The sequence below is a fragment of the Melanotaenia boesemani genome, chromosome 15 (genome assembly GCF_017639745.1).
Source record: "Melanotaenia boesemani isolate fMelBoe1 chromosome 15, fMelBoe1.pri, whole genome shotgun sequence".
In the NCBI taxonomy this organism is placed as follows: domain Eukaryota; kingdom Metazoa; phylum Chordata; class Actinopteri; order Atheriniformes; family Melanotaeniidae; genus Melanotaenia; species Melanotaenia boesemani.
Window position 1 is genome coordinate 2,941,329 of NC_055696.1, and position 24,732 is coordinate 2,966,060.

Here is a 24,732-nt window from a genome sequence, read left to right on the forward strand (position 1 = left end):
GTCGGTGTAAGAGGAGTGGGGGGCAGGGAGAGTTCAGGACCAGCCATGGACAGATGACATTCCCCTCTCCCTTCCATGTTTCCATGACACAATCTAATCATGTGTCGCTGAGTCATTTTCTCACCAGAGACACTGTTTGTGTTTATGGAAAAGAGATAATGAGGCTGTCAGGCATCATGTCTTGTTCACTAACACTTATACCCCCACATACTAGTCAAACGTACATGAAAAGATAGCAAAGTATTGGGGAGCTATTGACCACTTGTCCTTTTATAACAACAGTATCAAGGGCAAATTAGCTGTTAATTTAAAGATAAATCATCATTTTTATTTATGTTCTAGTAGTGATAATAGTTGTTTTGATACAGTATCACTTCTTTTTATGTTCTATACTTTCTTAGCTTTGTATTCATGTATCATACATGAATACACTTGTAGAGACTCAAAAGTTGCTTGAGGTAACACATTAATATAAAAATCCTGCTTAAATCAATCATTACTTTTATATCCTTGTAGTGTTTGATGCAAACTACAATTCAACAGCCAGAGGAGGGAGGTCATTGTATTCTTTGAACTTGATCAGTGAGACAACATAGCCAAAGATAAACTAAAGAACAGACCACCCTCACTCCATTCAAACTACAGATGAGCTCTGATGACATCTTGCACAATGTGGAAGACAGGAAGATGTGTATAATTAGCTATGTTATTATCTATTCTGTCATATCCTTCAGCCAACTCATGAAATGGATTTATTAGTCTGAAATTCTTTATTCTAAAACAGAGACTTTCTTTGACTCATCCGTTGCAACTGTGCAGCCATTTTATTTATGTTTCTTCTCTTTAGCATAATGGTGTTGAATGTAATGGCTATTTAGCTTACATATGCTTACATATGTAAACATTCATGCCCATGTTCAAAATACAACCAATAATAATCTTGTGTTGCACAAAAGCTAGACTGTGATTTTAAAGAATTAAATAAAATAGTTCACATACACTGAAATCACAGCCTCTGGCTGAGATGGAAATCATTGCACTGACTGCAAATCAGACTTATTAAAGTTTGAAATTTTGCAGAACCTCGGGGTAAAAGTCATGTTATGAAACTGTCGAATGGCATTGCTGTCTGTGCATGTTTAGATGGACCAGTGGGTGACCCAGGGAGGCACTGACCCATTGCCTCTGGAGGAGGAGCACTGCTCTGTAGTGGAGGTGACAGAGGAGGACATCCAGAACTCAGTGAAGTTCGTCCCCAGCCTCTCTGCTGTGGTAAGAAAAACAGCACTCTTGTGTCAAATAGAAACATTGGCTGCACTCAGAGTACCTGCTCCATGACAAGCACAATCCTCCGTTGTAAACACAAGATGGCCTTGTTCATCTCAAAGGATGGGGGGGAGACATGCTGCAGAGTGTGGGATTCTGCATCCTCCTCCATAGACGTAACAATATTAACTCTGTTGCTATAATTTAAAAAAATCTGCCTGTAAACAGTGTGGCTATGTTGATGTGATCAGCCGTACAGTGGGTGGTCCCAGTAATGTTACACCGCAGCTGAAGTCGCACGGTTGCAGAATGAATCGTTTACTGAGCTACGTTTTCTCTGCCAGGCACAGGCTGACCAGTAGCTCATCCTCCCTATGAATCACACACCAAAGAAAGATTTTATCTTGTTCTTTTTCAGTCCTGCACCCACATTTTTATGAACTGCCAATCTTTGGAGAAAACTAGGACTCTTTCTTGTTGTGTGCGTACATGCTCAGTGAATAAAGTTCTAGGTATAACTTGTTTGAGTCATTAAGTAGACAACACTACTTGTCTTTGTGTAAAGGCATGGGAGGGTTTTCAGTTTATTGATTAAAGTACGCTCGACTCCTCCACCATCGCAAGAGTTCGCCACAGGAGTCAGTTTTTTCTGGTTGACCTTTTACAGCAAAACAATTGACAGGCAAGTTGGACATCTTTACAGCTCTGTGAATTTTGTACAGAATTTTGTACATGCATTGTTTTTTTTTTTGTTGTTTTTGTTTGTGTGTATCTTGTGGTTTTCTCTGTTATTACCAGTGTAAAGCTCAGGGCGGGAACTGTTGAAAATTGAGCATATGCATGAAGTAGCCATTTTTACTGGTTTTGTTCATGCATTTGCGTATTTTTGAAAGTCTGGTTTTACCTGGACTAACATAATTTTTTTATCACTATGTCATCATGTGAAGGTGAAGTCAAACAGGATAATTACCTTTTGAATAATCACAAATATTTTGATCATAAACTAGTTAACATACTTTTTTTTTGCTTTTAATTCAATGAGTAAATGTACATTTAATGTATTTGAAAACCAGTAAACCAGATATTTTAGTGGTGTATGTGACAGCTGATCTCAAATTACTCAACCGGCTAATATAAAAAAAATACTGTCTTAATTAGTTAAGAATGAATTCTTAAATGGAAGAGTTGTTAAAGAAGCAGCAAAGTATACAAGTAAAGATGTCTCCCTGTATTTATTTACATGGATAATGGTATGTTCAGGATGACTTTGCTGCTAATTGCCTAATGTACAAAAAAAGATGCATTATCCTCCTTTATCTGGAACATGATCTTGTGTAAACTTCATGCTGAGGAGTTCTGTCTTTAGAGGAGCTGCTGAAACCTTTATTACAGAGACTTGCTGTATTGACATGCAAAGCTTCAGCCACAATAAACTGGGTTAATGAATGATTTAACATGTGTTAAGAATGCCGGCTGGTGCTCTAAAATGAGTCTTTTCACAAAAATACTTCTGAAATTTTCTTGTTAATCCATGGTACATTGCTTTTTAACCAAAGCCACTTGTCTACATCTGTATCACAGCTTCCCTCATTGCTCCACAAAAGCAAAAGATGAGATGGAAAAAAGAAAATTTGCATATCTTTGTAACCATTCTGCGTTTTCAGATCCTGGTCAAAGCGATGCTGAGGAAGCGCTCCTTTAGTAATCCCTTTGAGTGCCCGAGCAGACGAGAAGAGAGGTCCATGTCAGCGCCTGGCAGCCTGCTCATGTAAGCATGCACAGTCCAGCCTGCAAATATCACTGTGCTCTCATTTCCGTTACATTATTAATGTGTTCATATTGCATTCATAAGGATAAACGTACACAAGCCCAATCCTCCTGCTGTGTTGCTTAAGATTCTGACAGGGATCTTGAACTCACACCTGTCTCCTCTTTCCGTTCTATCAGGTTAAACTTGCACTCATTCTTGCTGCAGCAGCTGCTGCTTTGTGTTGCCATAGCACCATAATTCTTTTCTTTCATTGTATGCAGTTGAGCTTAGAGTTTTTATAAGTGTTTCTTTCTGTGTTGCTTTTAGCTTTCAAAGCTAGAGGGACTCTGAGGGACACAGTGTGATATAGACCAGCTTTTGCTTCAGGCTGACCTTAGACTTCCTGTAACAGGGATTGAAAGCATCACATGGAAAATGGCTAATCGCCTCATCCAGTCATCTAGTTTCAACATATACAGCCAAAGGCAAACTGGAGCATCTCTAGCTGTTGCTTGTTATACTTCAGGTGCCCCCGGGGACAGTATTGTGTGATTGATGTCCAGCAGGCTCTGTCATGAAGATGGACCACTGCTGTGCTGATCCTGAAGCGGATTTTAATCTACATTTGTGATGGGTTTTTTAGAAGATTTCTCTTCTATCTAAGCTACTACACTCCTGGCTATCAGAGTTAGTATCTAAGGTGAAGGCGTTATCAGAGTTGGAAATTTGGAAGAATACTGCCCCCTGCTGGCAAATAAAACCAAAGGTTTTCAGTAGTTAGAAAGTAAAGATCTAGATTGTTGAATCTTTACAGGTCATAAGTCAGAAAATGTTGTGTAATTGTTATGCACATAGAGTTCATGACTATGAATGTCTGAAATGATCAAATTTCCCATTAAAGTAAATGAGAAAAATAATAGCAGGCGAATCTGGTAGACTGTGACAATGGTCTCATTTCTCATTCCATTTACATGAATATACCACAGTTTAGCCCAAGAAAATTAGCATTTTTACTATTTTAACAGGTAGGTTTTTTTGTTTTTGTGTGTGTGTGTGTGTGTGTGTGGGTGTGTGTGGGTGTGTGTGGGTGTGTGTGTGTGTGTGTGTTTGTGTGTATTTCCCAAATTTTTAGTGAAGACCACGAGTCCAAACATCATCCCAACATCATCAGTTTTGAGTCACAGTGTATCACTTAATAAAATGTCAAAAACCAACTTTTTGAGTTTGATCACCCTGTCCTAAGAAATTTAGTTGACATTGGAATTACATTTAAAGCATTTAAAATAAAGATTAATTCTTAGATTGGTGGATTATATGTGTAATCGTGTTAGCAGTCATATTAAAAATGAATGGCAACGTGAGTACCTTTATGTTGGGCAGGTGGCTCATTTCCACCTGCATGCTTTTGCCCTCTCATCTATGACTTCTCCATCTTTTCTCCCACTTTGCTGCAGGGATTCGTGGCCCTTCCGGCCCTCTTTAAAACGTCACCCTTCACGCAGGTTTGTCCAAAGCAATCTGGCGCTCTGTCTGTTCAACATCTGCCAGCCCATTACCATCTTAGACCCACCACGACTCGCTTATCTCCGTCATGAGAAGTGATTGAGTTGCCGTTCCCCAGATGTTATTACCCTGCTGCTGTCATGCAAATGCAGTATTACAGTAGCCCCTTTCACGCACAAGTCACCGGCCTTTGCTTTGCTCACACAGAAGCAAACAAAGCCAGAATATTGCAGTTTGTGCTTTCAGAGAACTTCCTTTTCAAATCAGTGGTGTGATGTGTAACATACCTGTAGAAAGGTTTGTTTCAAATTTTTGTTTTTTCTGTGTATCTGTATCGACTTTCAAAATCACACAGATGTTTTATTGTCTCTGTGACTACCTCTGAAGAGGCTGTATGAAGGGAGCTACTGCTAAATCATTTAGTGTGCTCTTAACATTCATTAAAAAAAGGAAAAGAGCTTCACTGGCTGCCATGTTGCATTTGGAGCGAGAAAACATAAGCTTAATAGTGTGATCATTTAGATCTCTCCCAGACTCCAACTGCCTGCATTATGAGGATAACTACTGGTATTGATTTGTGCTCCTCTCTCTCTTTGTGAATTGTTTCCTTCTTTTCTTTAGAAAAAGCAACACAGATGGACCCAGAGAAGGCGAGCTGGAGGACCTGCATGAAGACGAGCCCTCCTCCTGAGTCTTATTGACCCCCTTTATGAACAAAGCTTCATCTTAAATGCCATCTGCTTCACATCCCTTTTGCTGGAACCACTGTGCGCTCACACCTTGTCCACATGCTTTTTTAAATCAGTGACATGAAAATTGTGTTGTTCATTATGCATGAATTTAAAAAAAACACAGCATTTTAAAACAGAAGTATTACTTATGTAAAAAATTCAGATGCTTATACTTGCTTTACTTTTTTTTTTTTTTTTTTTTTGCTTCCTTTTAACTTTTTTATAACAGTATATCCAGTTCTCCACCTACATGGTGGAGCTTCTGGGTCCTGAGTTTGTTTTAAAAATCTACTGTTGAGACTGAGAGGAACTCTGGATCATTACTTGTTTTTTTTTATTATTATTGTTGTTGTTGTGGGAAGAGATTTGTTTATCAGCTGGCATTGCACTTAAATGTGGTATAGAAAAGAAAAAATGTTATTTCTATGCATTGTGATTAATTACACATCATGGTCAGACTGTCCACAAGCACTTGCCAATCATGAGGAGAGGAAACCTCCTTTCAGTACTCGTCTCATTGACTTCAGCATGTTCATGAATTTTTACTGTGTGAACTATCAGGGCTTTACATTTCTGATCAAAGATCAGTCATTTTATTATTGTGCATAAATGTCTTTAGGGTGTCATCTGTGTTGTTGCTGCAGTGCTTTTCTCATATTTGTGCCATTGGTAACTTAAACAGTTAAATCTGGATAGAAAAGATTGAATTCCCTCCCATGCTTCCTTCACAGAACCTCAACTAGCAGAATTTTTGGGGGGAGGGTTAGCTGTCTGAGGGGGATTCTGCAGAAGGGATGGTGGCTTTGCTTTTAACAGGCACACTTCAGTAGGAAACAGTTTAATGCTTCTTATCGTGAATGTTTGTCTAATGATTTCTGCTCTCAAACTCTTGTGAGAAGTATGCATTTAAATTAGTTTCCTTTTAAGTCATTAGAGTGGAAAAAAAGTTGAAATATGAGACTTAACGTCTCTTCATCTTTACCTCCACTGGTAATTTTCATACAGGCTTCAACTAAATTGCCAATATGACCTTTTTAAATTCAAATAAACTAAAAGATGGATAAGGTTAGTTAGCTAACGCTGTTGGATGACAGAGGCTGACATTATTGTGTAATGAAAGAGAAATGCACATTTTGTGTGACTGAAGCCTGCTGTTTGTTGGGCAGTTTAAATTGCAAACAATGAGTTGTGTGGTTAATTTGGTTTATTTTGATCAGCCACAAAAATATCTCTTCATCTTCTGCAGATTTGCGTTAGTTGGATGTTTTTATGCAGCTCAGTTTGGTTCTTTCCTCTCTCGGCTGCCTGGTGCATCACCCCTGCGAGTTGAAGGGCATGTTTAGCTGGAGAGCTCGTGCATCTCAGTATGATTAAGCTCATGCTGCCAACAACAGCACTACTTCCCCTTCCACTTCAGTGGCATCCCTTGTGTGGCTGATTAGAGATGTGAAGTGCAGCCCTTTGTATTTCCTCCATTAGTCTTGACCTCAGTGTTCTGCAGTGAGGGATGAAACTGAAATATAGAGTAGCAACGTTGGCTGATGGAGTCTGAAGGGGAAACATTTTTACATGTTAAGCACCAGCTTTAGAGGTTTATGTTGAAGTCATATTTTCTGCTCATATTAGAGTTAATGATATTATTTGAGGATTGGAGAATGTGAAACGTTTGTCTTGTTTTTAGCCGAGTAAGAGTTGGAGTAAGACGTCTTGCATGCTGAGCAGCTTTAACGAAGGGCTGTTTAAACCAAAAAGTGTGACCTGCTGTGATATATTAGCTTTATATATCTGCTTAAAATGTGTTTTAACTCTCAAAACAATTATTTTTTAAATTCAGCTGTGCAGACATTTGCCTGCATGAGGGGTACGATGCAACAGTCTTTGGGCTACTCAGGCCCCTCGTCCTTTAATGTATATTTTAGTTGTTGAAAATGAAACACGGATTATGTTTTAAATATTTGCACTTTTCCACTCACATATGAAAATGGTGGCTACGTTTAACACTGCTGGCAGCCATAAAGCATTGTACAGTTTGTGATAAGAGAAAAGCTGTGGTCCGCCTGTAAAAGACCATATTTACTGTATTTGTCATGCATCGCTCTCTGCTGTCGCTCTGCATGTCACAGCATTGCTGATTGCTTTCTGCGGATTTCTGTGAAAAAATGTAACTGCTGCAGCACCAAGAATGAGTTTAAAATGCTGTTTTTATTGAGTATTTACAATGTGGGGTTGGGGGGGGGACACTGAATGTTTAACACAGAGAAAATTACTTTCCTTTTAGATTTTAAAACTAAAAAGAACCTTGAAAGTACAGTAGCAACTAAAAGAGGCTGAGCTGGGCTGTGGAGAGACCCAGTGATGGATGAGCACTACCTGCCAATAAAAATATCTTTGAATCCCTGCACCTAAATTTAGTAGAAAACCGTAGGGAAATTTGTGTTTGGTGGATTATGCCTTCGTTGCAATGATGCATCTTGGCTAGAAATCATATACCATTAGAAAGTCTGTTTATTTCCCTTTTAAATGGTGCCATGTTTGTCAGGATGGGATAAGTAGGCTGTACCCATATATATATATATATATACTGTATATATATATATATATATATATATATATATATATATATATATATATATATATATATATATATATATTTTTTTTTTTTTTTTTTTTACTAAATCTTCTCTGCTACTACAAAACAGCTTGTTGTGATATTGACTCTTGCTTTGTGTCCTTTATTGGACTAGAGGATCAAAGTCTGAAGAAACAAGATGTAATGGCAGTTTAAAACTTTATTCATTTAACAAACGAGGACCTCAGCAGCATGCAGAAGAACCATTCACAGGCACAACCGCCTGGCACCTCCTCCTCCTCCTGTGTGGTCACACGCTGCTGTGGGATGGGATCCCATTCTTCAGACAGCATTTATCACAGGTTAGCCAAAGTGGTTGTGTTGTCACTCAGACACAAACGGCACACACAAGCTACCACAAACGAAGCACCTTGTAAAAGGGAAATGAACAGGCTTTCCAGCGGTAAGAGATTTATTGCTAAGAAGTATTGTTACTGCAAAAAAATAATTAACAACACAAATTTCCTTACTTGTTGTATTGTGTATCTAATTTGTGTTAACTTTTTTTTATGTCCTGTTTACTTCCCCAATCCCTATATAAAAAGTTAAATTACTCCTGGCATATTTATAGATGTTGAGGAAATGCATACCAGATTAAGACATCCAGGGAATTAGATATCACTCCTGTAACCATTTCACATTCAGTAATGTTTTTTTTATCTTTTTTGCCAATTTCTGTTGATAATATTTATAAGAATCTTTCATTTTTATATTTATATAACACTCATTACATTTCAGTGGATATAACTTGGGAGTATCACACAATTCATCCTTGTAAAGCCTAAATGAGTACATGTTTCCGGTGATTCTCCTTCACTGTTTGTTGCAGATACACAGGCTCAAATGTTCTGCATTGCATATCCTCCACTGAGGTTTGCTCTCACATTAAATGCTCTTTAGCTTTGTATCATTTCTGCAGTGATATGCAGGAGGAAAATAGGTGCAGTTGTTACAGCTGCAAGCACAAGGAGCAAGTAGCAGGACTCATTTTATATATAAGGAAGGAAGGAAGTGTGTACATTATATGACGTCAGGGGGTCTTGGATCACTGCTGTGTATCATGTCCTGACGTGTGTCAAAGGTGCCTGCTGTCTCTGTGTTTTTATGGGTGTTTGTCTCATGTTGTCTTGTGCATATCTGAATGTACTCACTGAATCTCTAAAACAGAAGCATGGCACATCCCTGTGGAAAGCAGTTGTTACAGTGTAAATATGTACCAATATAAATAAGCTATTTTTTTGCATGCTTTTTGTATTCCTGAACATAATCAAAGACAATAAAAAGAACATCTGAAAACTTTTGACATATTTTGTTTCTTGCCACTTTATAAACGCAGAAGTGCTGGTGTTACTGATGTTACTTTTATTTGGTTTACACACATGGGATTACTCATTCTAGTAACACAAACCAACCCAAACACAACCTGCATAGGTTTCTACAATGACAAAGACAATGACAGAGGTATTACTTGTGTACAAAGGAACACTTATGTGTTAAATATTCCTTTTTCAGATGTTTGTATGCAGAAACGGTTAAAAGGGGTTGAAGAAACATAAATAGTATATACAAGTGAGCAACACCCAAAAAAAGTACACATATAGTGGTTTTCTGTGTCCCTCCACACACAACAGCAAGAATCACAGCCACTTGAGATGGCTTTTAGATTGAATATTCTCAGTTGAAGATGCAGCTACGGATAAAGAAACACTCTGGCTGTGTCATTTCTGGTCTCAAGTCCATTTAGAGAGAGAGTGTGTTTTCTTTCAGGGTTCCTGTCCTTTGCATCTTTAAAAAGCAGCATGGTCATCAGCTTGTTTGCTCCCATTTCCCTTCTGCACAGGAAGAGCAAATAAAGTAGACATAAGCCACCACTAACACCAAATCTCAAGGGTTTTTATTGATCAGCTGTACTAACCTCTTTCTTTTTAGTTACCTCATATTCTGTATTTTCTGCATCTGAGTCGGGATCCTAGAGTAGAGGAAAGGAGCCATTTACACTTCTAATGCAATGTGCAAAACAACCCTTTTCATCATGATGGAACACTTAAAATCAAGAGGATCTGCTCTACTGCCCAAACACCGTGATACACTCACGTTGGACTTGTCCTTGTCTTGGACTTGTCTTGCATTTGCTTCAAGGGTGTAATAGATGCTTGAGTCTAAACCGAGCGACTCGCTGTCCTGCTGTAAATACAAAATGTTCTGCCTGTTTCAGTTAAAGGGGGACACTGTCTGGGTGGTACAGGAGCAGATTTTATCTCCTGTCAGATAACTGGTTGTACTGTGCAGAGCAGGGAAGGACCTGAACTGGTGTTAAAGGATTTGGGTACAAGCAGCATTAATCTGTTTTACGAGGCTTCTGGCCATGATGTTTTATAGGGTTTTTTTTGGTATTCAACATCCAAAACATGTTCAAAGAGAGAATTCTTTTTCTAAATGTCATGCTGATCTCTACTCTGTCTGTCTGGATTGATGCTTCTAGTTTATCTGCTGCCATCTTGTGTTAAAACTAAACAACAACCATTGCAGAACAACTTACCTGCGTTTGTGTCTCTGTATATTTGAATTTCATGTTCTTGTAAAATTCCCTTTTTGGCAGCAAATAGAGCAACACCAAGTCACAAACTACGGTAGCCTATACATAGAAAGAAATCAGAACCTTATTAGTCAGTCTTATATGTCAGTATTATATAGAAAATGTGCAAATCAGAAAGTGACGTACCACCCCAAAGATTCCCACTCCAGAGCCTATAGCTGTTAATGTTGGGATTATATCAAATTTTCTTGCCTGTGAACAACACATTTCAATGATAATTAATTTTTTATTATTTCTCAATGAGTAATGTATGAAAAAAATCATGTTTTACCCACCAGTGACTGCACAATGATATCAATCCTGATGCCAAACACCTTTATGAGGGTTCTCTTTGGAACTGTATTCTCCACATAATGTTTTGCATACCTGTAAATGATCAAAAGGGTTGTCACACACAGATACACAAGTTCTAGTCTGTTTTTCTACATATTAAACTAGGATGAAACCTACCATTTAAAAACTATGGAAAGCTACCAAAACAATTCCTGCATAATCAGCATCCCTAAAGTTAATTAGCCCCCCTCCAATTATGGCTGGAGCCAGAGAGCAGATTGGATGGTATTCAGCTACGAGTGCCATGCTGAGCTGTATTACCGAGAACAAGCAAACGTCATGAATTTGGACTCAACAGGCGCCGCAATATCAGTAGCAAACAATGAATGACTGCAGTCTAGTCAATGGCACTAAATATTGTATTTGTCGAAGGTAAATCGTCAGGAAATTAGACATTTCCATCTGAGAGGTTTGTTTATGTCAGGCAGAAAATGAAGTAGGCTACTGAAGCCCACTTGAGTTTTTTTTCATTTTGACAAGAGCCAGGAATTTACCAGATAAATGGATGTCAGAAAACATTTTCAGGTAAAACCTTTTTTTCATTTGTTAGGAAATAAGAACTTCAGAGAAATAGTGAGCAAAAAAAAAATATGACCTCTAGTGGTGGTAAGTGCAACTGCATATTAAGACAACAATGGCGATGACATTGTTAAAAGAATGTATTTCAGACTTGATCCTGATCCATTATTTTAACCCTAACCAAAAGGTATGTTGCTGCCTAAATTAAACCTGGAAATGACAAATGTTCATTGAAATGTGTTGAGTTTATATGTAACCAAGGCAACCAGGAAAATCTATAGTATAGTAATCTATAGAATATAGTATTATGGTGTAGACAACCAAATATGTAATATGTCCCTGTATGCAGACGCTAAAAGTCTCAGGAGGTTAAGTGACTTTGAACTCATCTTTTGATGGATGGATGGATGGGTAGATAGATAGATAGATAGATGGATAGATGGATAGATAGATAGAGAGTGATAGATATAGAGAGAGATAAATAATGTGTATTAACACACCTGAAGTTGTAGCCCAGTGATGCTCTGGCTTTGTCCATCTCATGAGGGTTTCCATACAGACCATGAAATCTATACTCTGGTTTACAGTGTTTTACATCCCAATCAAAGTTACATGTCCAGTCAACCACGATACCAATAGCTCCTCCCTGGCAGGATGCAAACACATAATACAGAGCTCTGCATCGCTTCAGGAAAACATGTAAAGTTGATGCACGTGTATCTGTGATTAATAGGAAAGCAGGAATCTTATGCTTCAAACTTACCTGAAGAGCTATTTTTGTAAAGTTGAAGTCAGACAGTTTAACTATGTCTCCCAGTTTAAATATTGGACAAAGTGGATAATCGTTAGGATGATACAGGCAGTTACTAATGTAGTTACTATTTATACCTTCCACCAGGTTACTCCTGAAAACAGATAAAAATATGTGTTAGTTTATGCATAGTAAGATTTTTATCATGACTTTTCTTCTTTCTCAGAAATAATGATCTGATTCTTTCATTTAATTTCTGATCATCTGGTTTTCAGTTTAGCTCAGTGTGGTGTGAAAGAGATCATCACCTTGTGACGCCAAATAACGGGAAAGTTACAGAATTTTTGATGAACAGTGTATAGTTCTCTGCAGACATCAAGAGAGGAGGACTGCAATGGAGAATAAAACAATGACTAAAATTTGTCATGTAAAGAATTTTTTGCAGTCATAATAAAGAATTTGATGTGTCCACATACTCGGGTATTTCTTCATCATTCTCCACTGGGCACCAAGCCAGCACTTCACAGGTGTTTGTGGCTTTCACACAGACTCCAGTCATATGTCCTTGAAATGGGAACAAAAGCAACTTAACATCAGGCAAAACTTCAAATTGGAACAAGCATTAGGCAAAAGTACAACATGTGCTCTGAGGCACAGAAAGAAACTGAAAGGATGTAAGCCTTAACATTCAAGCAATTTAAGCATTTTCTGCCTCCACTTTTCATCTTATCTTGAACTGGCATCAGTAGCAGCAAACGAGATATAAAAGTGAAGCAAAGCAAATGCTGAAATGGCTGTTTGCTTTATCTTGCTCTGATCCCTACATGTAATTTCTGTGTTTTGATTAGCTTCCCCACTATCAGTTTCTCTCATCGTGAGCCCAACGAGTTCACAGACATTTCTCTAGCAGGCGTTTGGTCTCTCAGTTGAAGCTTCTGACCTTTCACCAGAGCTCACCAGCCTGTACAGCTGCAGGGGCGCCCCGTATGCTTACTTGTCTACAAGCATAGAGACAGCTTGCTGCCTCTGAAAGGACACTGGCACCTCAAGGTGAATTTGACTGGTCTAGAACAGACAGATCTAACGCTTTGGTCTTATTGAAGTCGATGTGGAACAAGCAGGACTTGAAAGGCTCAGAACAAAACTGTGGGACAGATGGAGGACAATAAATTTATGTAACTACTCTTTGAACTCAACAATACTGCTGTATATGTTTGAACCTTTCAAAAAATCTTGTCTGGAAGGTTATTTGTTTGGTGATGATACATGTCAGCTCACATGCATGAGTTATCCCATTGTATACGTGCATGCATCCGCTTGCTTAAGGCAGGGTTGCTTGTTTTAGCGATCAACAAGCCAAAATACACGCACATACACACATGCCAAATGTTTGGTTGCTATGACTTAGGTTGTTGATTTTAATCCTTTTTTTCATCAGCGCTGGGCAAGAGCAATTCATAAATTATCTCTAAATGTTTACTTTAGCAGTGATGTGCGAGTCTGTCTGCAGTAGGTCTAAAAAAACACAGCCCATTTTGCAAATACATTTCATAGCAGACATTGTACTCTGCCTTCCTCAGTGTATCATTAAGTGTCACCACTGATTTTAGCAAAGTTTCAGAGGGACTTTTGTCAGTGATACAAACAAAACAGGATGTTAAAAAGCCAAATATCTGGTCTGGTCTGAGACAGACAGGCTAAGAGAGGACTGCTGAGGTCACAAACTGTCGAGGCTGTTAGGATTTACCGTCTCCCGTACGTTTAAATCTCCCTTCCTCACAGTCAGCATGTGTGCTGCAGTTGCCTTTGAGCTGTTAAAAACAAGAAACAGAAGTTTGTATGTTTATACCACCATGTAGTATGCATGCAGAAAAAAAAAACTGTAAATTCTTAAGGAGAAACCAATACAGCAATGTAAGAAATATGTTTTGAATTCACTGATATTATGCAATCTGCACTCACTACAGTCTATGCCATACTGAGCCCATTAAGCCTAAAAAAGGTTGTTTTTTTCTGCTGTACAGCAACCAATTACAGAAACAGTCTTGGAATGAGACACAATTTCTGTTTTGTTTTACTATTTATGGCAGTGGAGAAGTCAGTGTGAGAGATATTGAGGAGAGAAAGAGTGAAAGTCTTTTACCTCTGGACACTTTCCCATCGCCTGGCCTTCAGTTATGATGTAATTAGTCATTACGACAAAAGATGAGTCTCCCTGAATTTTTGGATTAGAAAAACAAATAGGTTGTGATACTATTTTCCATATATTTTTACATAAACACACAGAAAAGTGGCATAACAACCAGTTTTTCAGTCACAGTTGGAGTATTGTGTAAAACAGGTAGCCAAATGTTTGAGCCCTATACCAACTTAGTCTGCATGGCTAGTGTTAGCTTAGCTCTGAACCAGTAGAAACTTAAAGTATGGGTCAGTTCAGATATCTGGTTTAGTCAACATCATTTTTATAAATTATACTGTCGAACAATGTTTAAACTCTGTGTTAGCTGCTGTCAAACACCCAATGTACCATATTAGCTTTAAGCTAGCAAACATAAAGACACAATGAACTCTTCTCATAAAAAAAAAAGTTAGCCTATGTTGTCTTAGCAAATACATTATCATTAATAATGGAAACAGGCAAAACAAAAAGTAGGAGTATTAATCACAGAGCCACTAAATCCACACACATCGTTTCCTGAAACTAGTTGTGTTTGCCTAAGCCTATCTAAACAGAATATACAGTATATAGTTTCTGCTTTTCTAAGAAAATCTAAGCTTAACATAAACTACTTAGAAGCTCAAACTCAGTTTGTTACATTTTCATATGTAACTGCATATTTTCATTTATACTGTTCATTATTTAAAAATTTCCTGTGCATTCTGTATCAGGACACAATATAATTTGTTAACGTCGGACAATCAGACTTGCTGTTCAACAAGTATTGATCCCATTTAACATGTGCCTAAAGTGTATGTGTAGAATGATATTACAAATGCAAAATGCTGCTTGACTATGTCTTGTTGAAATATGCAGAAATAAAAGCTTTCTGGATAGCAGCATGTGCTTTGCAAAAATCTTGGTATTAATGGTGCCGTCATAGATTTGCAGATTACTTGTATCATTAGCTGTTATGCAACCTCACACCATCATGGGCTCCATTTTTTCTTTTTTTCTTCTTCTTTTTTTGTGTGCAGATAGCAAGTCTGATGTTCTCTTCTTCTACATTATGATTGCTGAGATCACAGGAAGATTTTCCACTTTACCTTATTTCAAGGTTAATGAAGTGAGTCACAAGGCTCTGTTTATGAAACTAATCTGAAACTCTAAACTAAACTAAACTAAAACTAAAATGAAGGGACAGATTAGGTCCACTGACAACAGATTTTAAAATAACAAGAATTTCATGTGGGACGTATCCAAAAAATGTGAGACAGTTGTTTTTGGCAGAGCTCGTTTGTCTGTTAGCAACATCACCCAAAACATTATGGACCGATTTGGATAAAATTTTCAGGAAATGTCAAAAATGGAAAAAGGAACAAGTGATTCTATTTCCAGGGTGATCCAGATCACTAAAAGTCCAGAATTTTTTTAAAGGATTCCTTACTATTTGGAGACAGTGATAATTTTGCCATTGTAGCTTCTATATCAACAGACAATGCCCAGAATCATTGGCATAACATAAAATTACAAGATGACATCATGGTAGATGTTAAATACACTAACAGCTAACCCAGATTGCTGCCACTAGAAAAAAATTTAATTTCTTCAATAACTTCAAGACTATTATATCCATTTGCTTCATTTTCGGTGTCTAGGGGTGTTTCTAGGATCAAGGAATAAGGTGTGGCATTGATGTATAGTCATTGAGACAGGAGATGTGGAAAAGATGGTTGGGAGGTAAAAAGGCTCCAGACACCAGCTTGATGAATAACAAATAAGGTTTATTACAAAAAGTCTGGCATCTAAAACAGATCTTTAGAATCTGTGAATTCCTAAGGCCAAAACGTGGAAATCCCACTGACCGTCTGCGCCAGCTCTCCTTATATAGAAACACAGACAAAGACATTCCTGAGTTCACATCTGGACCAATCATGACACTTGCACACAGCCAACATATGATACCCCAGACATACAGTTTACAGAGTTCATGCAGTACACTTACAGAACCAGACCAATACACTGAATTTGATTATAAACCTATATACTGCTGAGGATCAGACACTTCAACATCTATCCTGATGATGTAATATTAGCTTACATAGTGTTGACACGGGGTTGGTAACTGGGTTGGCTGTCGGGCCTTTTGGGGTTTTTTCTCAGAGGAATGACCCTATAGCTTGTGCTTCTAGTGCTTCTAGTTTCTAATTTATTTAGCCAGTTCTTCCTAGAACTTTGTGTGTTCGTGTGTGTGTGTGTGTGTGTGTTTGCTTCTTCCTTTTGTTTCCTTGGGTATTTGGTTGCTTAAACATGGCATTGTTTTTGATGGTTCATTAGAAACAAGCTGCTGGGTTCCACACTACAATGGCTCTTTATGACATTAAGAATGGTCTGTTGAGAGTTTCTTTCCATTTTAGAATAAAGCTGTTAGTTGATTTCTGCTTGATCAAAGCATGCTCTGAAAAAATAGGCCTTTTAATCTGGTTGGCTGGGATTTTCATACCTATGCTGGGTCAAAAGAAAACAAAATGGTCCACACCCAAAAGTCAAAGCAAACATCATCTTTGTCTCTTTCTTACGGGTAACAGGACTCAGCAATGTTTAAAGTAAACAAAGAGGTGTATTTAACCACATTTTCCCTTTCGGTTAGTTGTTTGCCAAACTTTTGAATGAAATAACTATGAAACACCTTTTTGTTGACAAAGTCATAGTATCACTGATGTCATGTTTTAAAACCTGTTTAATTATTTGTTTAATATGAGGTCTTTATTTGGCCCTTTAACAAAATGTAGCAAAACAATTAACATTATTTTGGAGGGGGGGTGGGGGGGTATCTACCATTTATCACCATATGATAGTTTAAAAATATTATAATATGGTTTTCTGCTTCTGGGTATCTATTAGGGGACCAAAGACAAGTATCTGATTGTGTTTAACAGAATTTTAAGCAAAGTTTATACCATTAATTGAAGCAAAATGTCTCAGAAACTGTATGTGACAAATATGTCACGTCAGGTTCTATGGGTTAAAAAAAGGAAACCTCATGTAAAAATCAACATTTCTAGGCCAGCCGTGAGATGTAGTCCATCCAGCGTATCCTGGGTCTTCCCTGAGGCCTCTTTCCAGTGGGACGTGCCCAGAACACCTCACCAGAGAGGCATCCAGGAGGCATCCTGACCAGATGCCCGAGCCACCTCATCTGGCTCCTCTCGATGTGGAGGAGAAGCGGCTCTGCTCTGAGCCCTTCCCTGATCACTGAGCTTCTCACCCTATCTCTAAGTGAGAGCCTGGCCACCCTGCAGAGAAAACTCATTTCGGCCACTTGTACTCGCGATTTCGTTCTTTCGGTCACTACCCACAGCTCGTGACTATAGGTGAGGGTAGGAACGTAGATCGACCGGTAAATCGAGAGCTGTGCCTTTTGGCTCAGCCCCCTCTTCACCACGACAGACCGATGCAGAGTCCGCATCACTGCAGACACCGCACCAATCCACCTGTCAATCTCCCGCACCATCCTTCCCTCACTCGTAAACAAGACCCTGAGATACGTACACTCCTCCACTTGGGGCAGGACCTCTCTGCCACCCTGTTCCGGCTGAGGACCATGGTCTCAGATTTGGAGGTGCTGATTCTCATCCCAGTCGCTTCACACTCAGCTGCGAATCGCTCCAGTGAGAGCTGAAGATCACGGTCCGATGAAGTTAACAGAACCAAGTCATCCGCAAAGAGCAGAGACCCAATCCTGAGGCCACCAAACCAGATCCCCTCAACACCTCGACTGCGCCTAGAAATTCTGTCCATAAAAGTTATGAACAGAATCGGTGACAAAGGGCAGCCTTGGCGGAGTCCAACCCTCACCAGAAAGGACTCTGATTTACTGCCGGCGATGCAGACCAAGCTCTGACACCGGTCATACAGGGACCGGACAGCTCGTACAAGCAGGTCCGGCACTCCATACTCCAGGAGTACCCCCCACAGGAGTCCCCGGGGGACACGGTTGAACGCCGTCTCCAAGTCCACAAAGCACATGTAGACTGGTTGAGCGAACTCCCATGCCCCCTCCAAGACCCTGAAGAAAGTGAAGAGCTTTAGCAGCAAATACTTGAAAAAATCATTTTCTGCATGATGATGTATGATGTCTCTCACATTAGTGTGGAGAAATTTAGATCCACACCTCTGAATAGCGTTGATCCTAGAACATTTCAGTCAGGTTGGAGGTCTGGCTCATAGTCTTGATTCTTTCCTTTTTCTGCTATTCTGTTGTAGATTTGCTGCTGTGGTTTACGTCATTGTTCTGTTGCAGTTTCAGTAAGGCTTTAGCTACAGATGGTCTCTCATTAGACTGAACACTTTACAGAAGAGTTCCTGTGGTCACAAATCATCCCACACAAACCTGACAGCTGGTATGAGGTGTTTGTGCTATTTGGTTTAAGCAATGTGCTGATGCGCATTACGACTAAACATCTTCACTTTGGTCTAGTTTTCAAAGGACATTGTTCCGAAAGTTTTATTTGTTCAGATCCATCTTTGCCAACTTTGTTGCTGTTAACTGTAACTGTGTGGCTCAGCCTGAAGGTGCTTCTAAATATGCCATACATGTAGAGTCTCTTGTACTGTCGTTAACTTTAACATTTAACTGAGACCTGTAGGGTCTGAAATGTACCTGCATGTTTTTTCCATTCAGTTTCGCTAAGCATTGCCTGGTCTGACGCTGGGCTGAATTTGCTGGGACGTCCACTCATGGGAAGACCGGTAACTGAGTTGAATACTTTCCACTTGTGAATACTCTTTCTCGTGGCAGAATGATAGACTCTAAATTGTTTGTACATGGCCATTTAACCTTTATAGCACAGTTTGATGAGTGATAGCTTCTCTAATATCATTTCTGATGTCTTCGTTGGCATTGTTTTACAACATGCCTGAATGCTACAGAACAACAAACCTCACTTTTATGAGGTGTTTATACCTAAAAAAAAATCAAGTGAATTTGATCTGCAGCACCTGGCTGCTCCTTATCTTCTTAATCCATATGGAGGCACTCAGTTTACATACTGTTTCTGATTTAGCTTTTGTTAAATAGATGATGACATGGTGTAATGGGTGATATACTGTTGTTCACCCGAGGTTATATTTATCTAATTTAAGGTAGAGACCAGATGATTTTTTTATGACCAATGTGTAAACCCTTGAAATTGAAGGAGAGTTTACTTTTGTCTTTTACTTGAGTGTTCACAATATATACTTTAAATAAAACATGTGTTAAAGTTGTTCAAGACTTAACCAGTGACTGATTTTCTTTTGGTGAGCAGAGTTTTGATAGTAACTGTCTGACTCAGCCTGATGTTTATTCACTGACAGTTTGATTCATGGATTTGTTGATGTTGACTTTATGTGACTCTGACCTACATTCACAACAATCCTTGCAATGATTGCTGACTTCAGGTACAAAACAAATCCATGTCAAATAAGTAGCCATGTGACAGACGTCCAGTGGCTCAAAAGCTTCTGCGTGCATGAAAAGCTTCTACCAACACATCACTGACCTGAGAAGGGAAGACGTAGTCGGCCACATCCCAGACTCTCTCTTTCCCACTCACGTTGGTGTAGCCCACTCCTTTCATTTTGGTAAAGACAGAGCTGATCGCAGTGTCTGTGGACTGGTAACCTTTCTCATAGATGAAAACCCACCTGTGAAACACAGATAGCATCGTTTCAATCAGCTACACAGACTCTCTCCTCCTCAGCCAAGCCAACCAGCCCCAGCAGCAAGGGGATGTGTATGGGTGATGACGTTCAACACAGCCAGCAACATGGCTGATAGGGACACGAGCAAATAATTGTCCTTTCCACACCAAAAGGACAGATCTGGCACACAGAAACCTAAAAAACATGTTTAGCTGCTTTGGTTTATGTTAGAAAGAATCTGTGCTTAGAAAGTGCAAAATTGCTTAAAGTGGAAAGTAAATCATTTGCCTTATCACAGAAGTGATCAGCGAGGAGACACAGCTGATCACCGCCCGTGGACCATAAGAAAAGCTTAGTTGCTGATAATACAGATAGCATTTCTTATGAACCTGAATGCCATCATAAAATTCAGGCTTTATTGCTGACTGCAAGATTTTAGCTTGTGATAACAAGTCACTTCCCTTATTCAAATACTTGTATATTTCTGTTATATCATACAGTACAGTAGGCAGCAGTTTTACAAAATTAAAACATTATTGGAGCTACTTGAATTATAGCCAACAAATCTTCTATTTGTGTCTGTCCTACTGTATATAACCCACATCACCATCCTGCAAGGGACAAGCAGCAGAGGGGAAAACAACACATATGATCATTTCTAGAGTGGAGCCTGCCCAGTCTTTTCATGAACATTTGTTCACATGTTCAGTATGTATAATTTCACAATCCATGTTAAAATATTATGAGATGACGCGTTAGTCAGAAGATGTTTTATGATTGGTAAGGTGACATCACACAATGGGAACAGCAATGAATGGGTTCTAACTGTGTAGTTGTATTCACCCTTAAGCTGTCACATGGCTTTTTATTTCATCCAAAAATAATCAAGTATATTGAATCTAGTCCTTTCTATCTACATTTAACTCTTAATTGTAACAATTACCGAAGTGAAAGAAGAAAAGTGAAAAGTCCTTTCACCTTCACTAGAGGAATGAAATGAATGGTGTGGCATGGCGAAGGGCAGCATATCATGGTTGGTTTTTCATGCACAGAGCTTTAAGGTAGGAAAGTTGTGTAGAGCTGCTTTAACAACAGGACCATGATGCATTTATAATTCACATGCAGTTACTGCCATAACTACTAGAGGTTGTACATCTTTAAACTGAACATAATTATAACTATTTCAACGGATGGATGTTAGCAGAGGACAGCCATATTTACACAATATATGTAAAAAGTATAGTATTGGCTCTAATATAACATTGAATACCATGATTATATATCAATCATGAAGATCCTTCTTATATTATACATATTTTTACCTTTTTATTCTATACTTTAATATGTTTACAAAGGAATAATGTAATCAGAACAAGATTACTTCTTGTGATTACAAGAAAAGAGCTATGAGTTCTTTTGCAGAACCTCTGGTCCTAGGGTGCCTTTATTTTATCTATCAAATAGTAAATAATCAAGGCTCATGCTAATTCACATCCCCTTTAGATTTCTGCAGAGTGAAGTGTGTTGTTTTATGCGAGTGTAAGTGCGTAACCAGGAGGTAAAGGCAACAGCTGGTGCTCACTGAAAAGATACTATATGTACACTTAAATATACTTTCAGACATGCACAGCTATTTTGTACAGGGTGTGAGAGGCAATCACCCTCTGGCAGAAAGCCCACAGTGTGCTTTTATTTGACCCTGAACAGTGAACGTACCTCACAGCAACAGAAGCATCTTTCAAACTATGTGGAAAAAGAAGAAATTCTGCACAAAAGCTTCTATTTGTATTAACTAAAATCAAATTACACAAGTTGAAACTTACACTGCAGAGCAAATGAATGAAAAAAGGAAAGTGATGAGCATGGAAATGATGGCAGGATTTAAGAGAAAAAACAGCAGTTTAAGTAAGATTTGTATCTGTGGAGACAGAAGGAGAACAGAGGAAGCTTCTGCATATGAAGGCAGCTTTTCTTCCAACTGTTCTGCGGCACTGAGATTAGGCTTCATTTTGTGACCAAGATTAGAATGAAACTTAAGAAATAAATAAATAAAAATCAGTGGACTGGCATCAAGCTTGAAGTGGCAAAAGATGGAGTTAATTAAGAAAATGCTCATTATGGTTTGCAGAGGCTGCTGTTCTTTGCCCTTTGTGAGGAGATTTTCCACAAACTGAGTCATATAGTTTTTCTTGAATATTCTTATGGGATTTATTTGTATGACATTATTGTAAAGCACTGAAGTGTAGTTTTTCAAAGATGCCTCGGTTTTCTTTTGAGGGTGAAGTTAATGAAAGCATAATAAATTAGCTCTAATTTGCATCAGCAATATTTGTCTTTTTTACATTTTTGCTTATTAAAATTGCATTTTGTGGACAAAATTGGGTTAAAATAAATATGAACTCTCCAAGAGGACAAAAGCCTCTCCAGTTAAATGCATAGCGGCGCTCTGACTCGTCTCTGCTGCTTAAATCCTTTTTTTCCTACTAAAGTTCCCAAACCTGCAGAGGGTCATCTCAAAAAACCTCCAACCGGCTCAACCTCGCTTGTAGCAAAATAAGACTTTCTTAATTGCTTAATTAACAAGCACATCGTGGTTGACTTTCAGCATCACCAGCAGAAGGTAACACGTTTCAGCATCCTTGGCAGTTGATTGTTATTGGGGCTAGCATATGCCTCAGCGCGTTCATCACACTCACTTCGCCAAGTTTTGCTGCTCTGACATGCAGGAAAGAAATTACACTCATACAATGCACAAACAGCTGATGATTCATTTTCAACGATACATACACATATATATATATATATATAGTACATAAATAAATCTAAAAAGAAAAAAAAATCTAGATGCAACTGGTGTTGAAACCTTTCCCTTCTTCAGAGGACATTTCTGTTGAAGAACTTTAACATGTCAAAGCAAGTGTGTGGAGGTGGCGATTGATTCAGCATACGTTGGTGAACAAGCATGCAGAGGATTTTGTCTCGACCTGTAAAGAACAGATAATACTTGCTCTGTTATCTACTCAGGTGTGTTTGCCACCTCTGTTTAAACTGCCAACCGGACATGGTAAGTTACAGGAGCTATCTCTTTCCCACGCAGCATATCTTCCTGTGGGTTTGTCTCTTAGCATACCGATCATAGTAACTCAGAGGTTTCTGAGAAGGCATTCCAAGCAAGCTAAAACATGCAAAGCAATGCGGGGGGGAAAAGAAGAAAAAAGATGCAAATGTGTGAGTCTTACCCAATGATGTAAACCAGAACCCCCAGCTGGATCAGCCGGCACACCACTCCCACCCTTCTGTTCCTCACCAGCACCTGGCGAGGGGTCTCATACTCAAAGAGGAAGTCAGAGAGGCAACTGGTGATTTGGCTCTTCATCTTCTCCCACTGGATGACCCACAGAGAGGGGGGAGGGAGGGTCTTTCTCGTCACCCCACTTGCATAAAAAAAAAAAAAAACCACACCAAAGAATCCCCTCCTGGTTGCCTCTGACTCTGTTTCTCACTAGTGGAGTGGATCTTCTGCCTCCTCTCATAAGAAACGTCTGATACACTGCACGAGAAGTCCTGAAGTGGAAGACTTCCTCCCTCCCTCCCTTCCTCTCTCCCTCCCACCCTGTTTTCTCCCTCCCCTTCTCTGTGCACAGGGTCACTCTCTCCTCAGCCCGTTCCCTTTGTGCATCTTTCTATTCTCGGCATCTTCTGGCTGTTCAGTGCATGTTGTTAACACACAAATTTGTGAAAAGACATCTGTAGGATTTCAGTCTCAACTTTTTTTGAGTTTAAATATTTCAACAGTTGTTGGGTAAGCACAGCAAACACCGGACCTCCTCCTCGCTAAGTGCAATCAAACTTTATCGTCTCCACTGACACTCTCTTCCTGCATGTGAGGCAGAGATAGACAGCAACACAAATGTAGTGTCTATTCCACAGTTCCGCCTGCTTGCCTACTCTCATGTCACCATTCACCAGACACTAAGCCTTCTTATGTGCTATCATCATTTTATGTGGGGACATGCAGGCAGTTTTATCTTTCAGCTCCACAGTTCACAATCACATTCATTTATAGCGAGAACATTTGCATTTAGAATTTTTGGAAGAGGAAGTTAAGCTGCAAACCCAGTTGTACACAAACTGATTCAGCTTAAGTAAACTGGAATATTACAGAAAAAGTTCCCCATGTTACAATTTATCCTCTAATTTGTGTCAAGTTCTTCGTAATCTCCAGAGATTAGTAAATGGAAAGTCTATTGGAATTCATTTAAAAGTGCTAAATCAGCGTAAAACTATAAATATTTTGTTTTGTTCCAAAACAGAAATATTTTCAGGAAATGACCCCCAAATGACCAGAGAATCTTATGGGTTTTCAAGGATTTGTGAAGATTGTGAGGATTTTACATGGATTGCTAAAGGTGTAATATGATCATCTAAATAACAATCAAGATGTTCCGATAATAATAATAATAATAATAACAATACACACTTCACACATTTGAAATGTGTGCGTGTCACACAGTCACACTTTTCTTTCTTAACACTCAAAATGTTCAAACATTTTGAAACTTTGAACATTTCAAAATGTTAAGACAGAAACCTCAAAGCAATATTAATGAAAAAACAAAATCCCCAAAACTAACTGAAAACAGGAGTCAATTTTAGTTTGACTTTGCCAGCTATTTGGGTCACGTCCATGTTCTGTTTTTTGGTCACAAGGGCAACTTTCCTACAGGTTCTAGTTGTGTCCCAAAATAAACACACCTGACGGTCAATTTCCATAAAACCCTGTCATTGGCCTTTTCATTTCAAACTGTTGG

At 38.8% G+C, this 24,732-nt stretch overlaps 2 protein-coding genes across 9 annotated transcripts in view; one reads left to right on the plus strand and one right to left on the minus strand.

Annotated features, from left to right (window-relative positions):
• The window catches only part of camkk1a (calcium/calmodulin-dependent protein kinase kinase 1, alpha a), a 59,309-nt gene extending 51,472 nt beyond the window's left edge, over window positions 1-7,837 (plus strand). Inside the window, exons 15-18 of one of the 2 annotated variants that reach the window (XM_042008720.1) lie at window positions 1,144-1,272; window positions 2,931-3,034; window positions 4,471-4,518; window positions 5,141-7,837. In XM_042008720.1, the coding sequence (XP_041864654.1) occupies window positions 1,144-1,272; window positions 2,931-3,034; window positions 4,471-4,518; window positions 5,141-5,210 (351 nt within the window). In that variant the 3' untranslated portion in view covers window positions 5,211-7,837. The remainder of the gene's footprint in view (window positions 1-1,143; window positions 1,273-2,930; window positions 3,035-4,470; window positions 4,519-5,140) is intronic. The other variant, XM_042008721.1, reaches the window with a different exon arrangement.
• Window positions 7,838-8,024: 187 nt separating this feature from the next.
• p2rx1 (purinergic receptor P2X, ligand-gated ion channel, 1) lies at window positions 8,025-23,481 on the minus strand. Of its 7 annotated transcripts, none has more exons than XM_042008717.1 (14): window positions 23,161-23,481; window positions 19,780-19,924; window positions 14,222-14,293; window positions 13,826-13,889; window positions 12,555-12,642; window positions 12,387-12,467; window positions 12,091-12,232; window positions 11,828-11,973; window positions 10,751-10,841; window positions 10,602-10,667; window positions 10,419-10,514; window positions 9,974-10,063; window positions 9,813-9,848; window positions 8,025-9,711 (listed from the first exon to the last, which is right to left on the minus strand). In XM_042008717.1, exons 1-14 carry the CDS (start codon window positions 23,295-23,297, stop codon window positions 9,667-9,669), a joined length of 1,299 nt encoding a protein of 432 aa, XP_041864651.1. In that variant the 5' UTR covers window positions 23,298-23,481; the 3' UTR covers window positions 8,025-9,666. The 7 variants fall into 7 exon arrangements, 4 of the variants coding, with proteins under 4 accessions (XP_041864651.1, XP_041864650.1, XP_041864653.1 ...); XM_042008716.1 differs by having other exon boundaries at window positions 9,795-9,848; XR_006012971.1 differs by having other exon boundaries at window positions 9,795-10,063; window positions 13,838-13,889.
• Window positions 23,482-24,732: the final 1,251 nt, after the last annotated feature.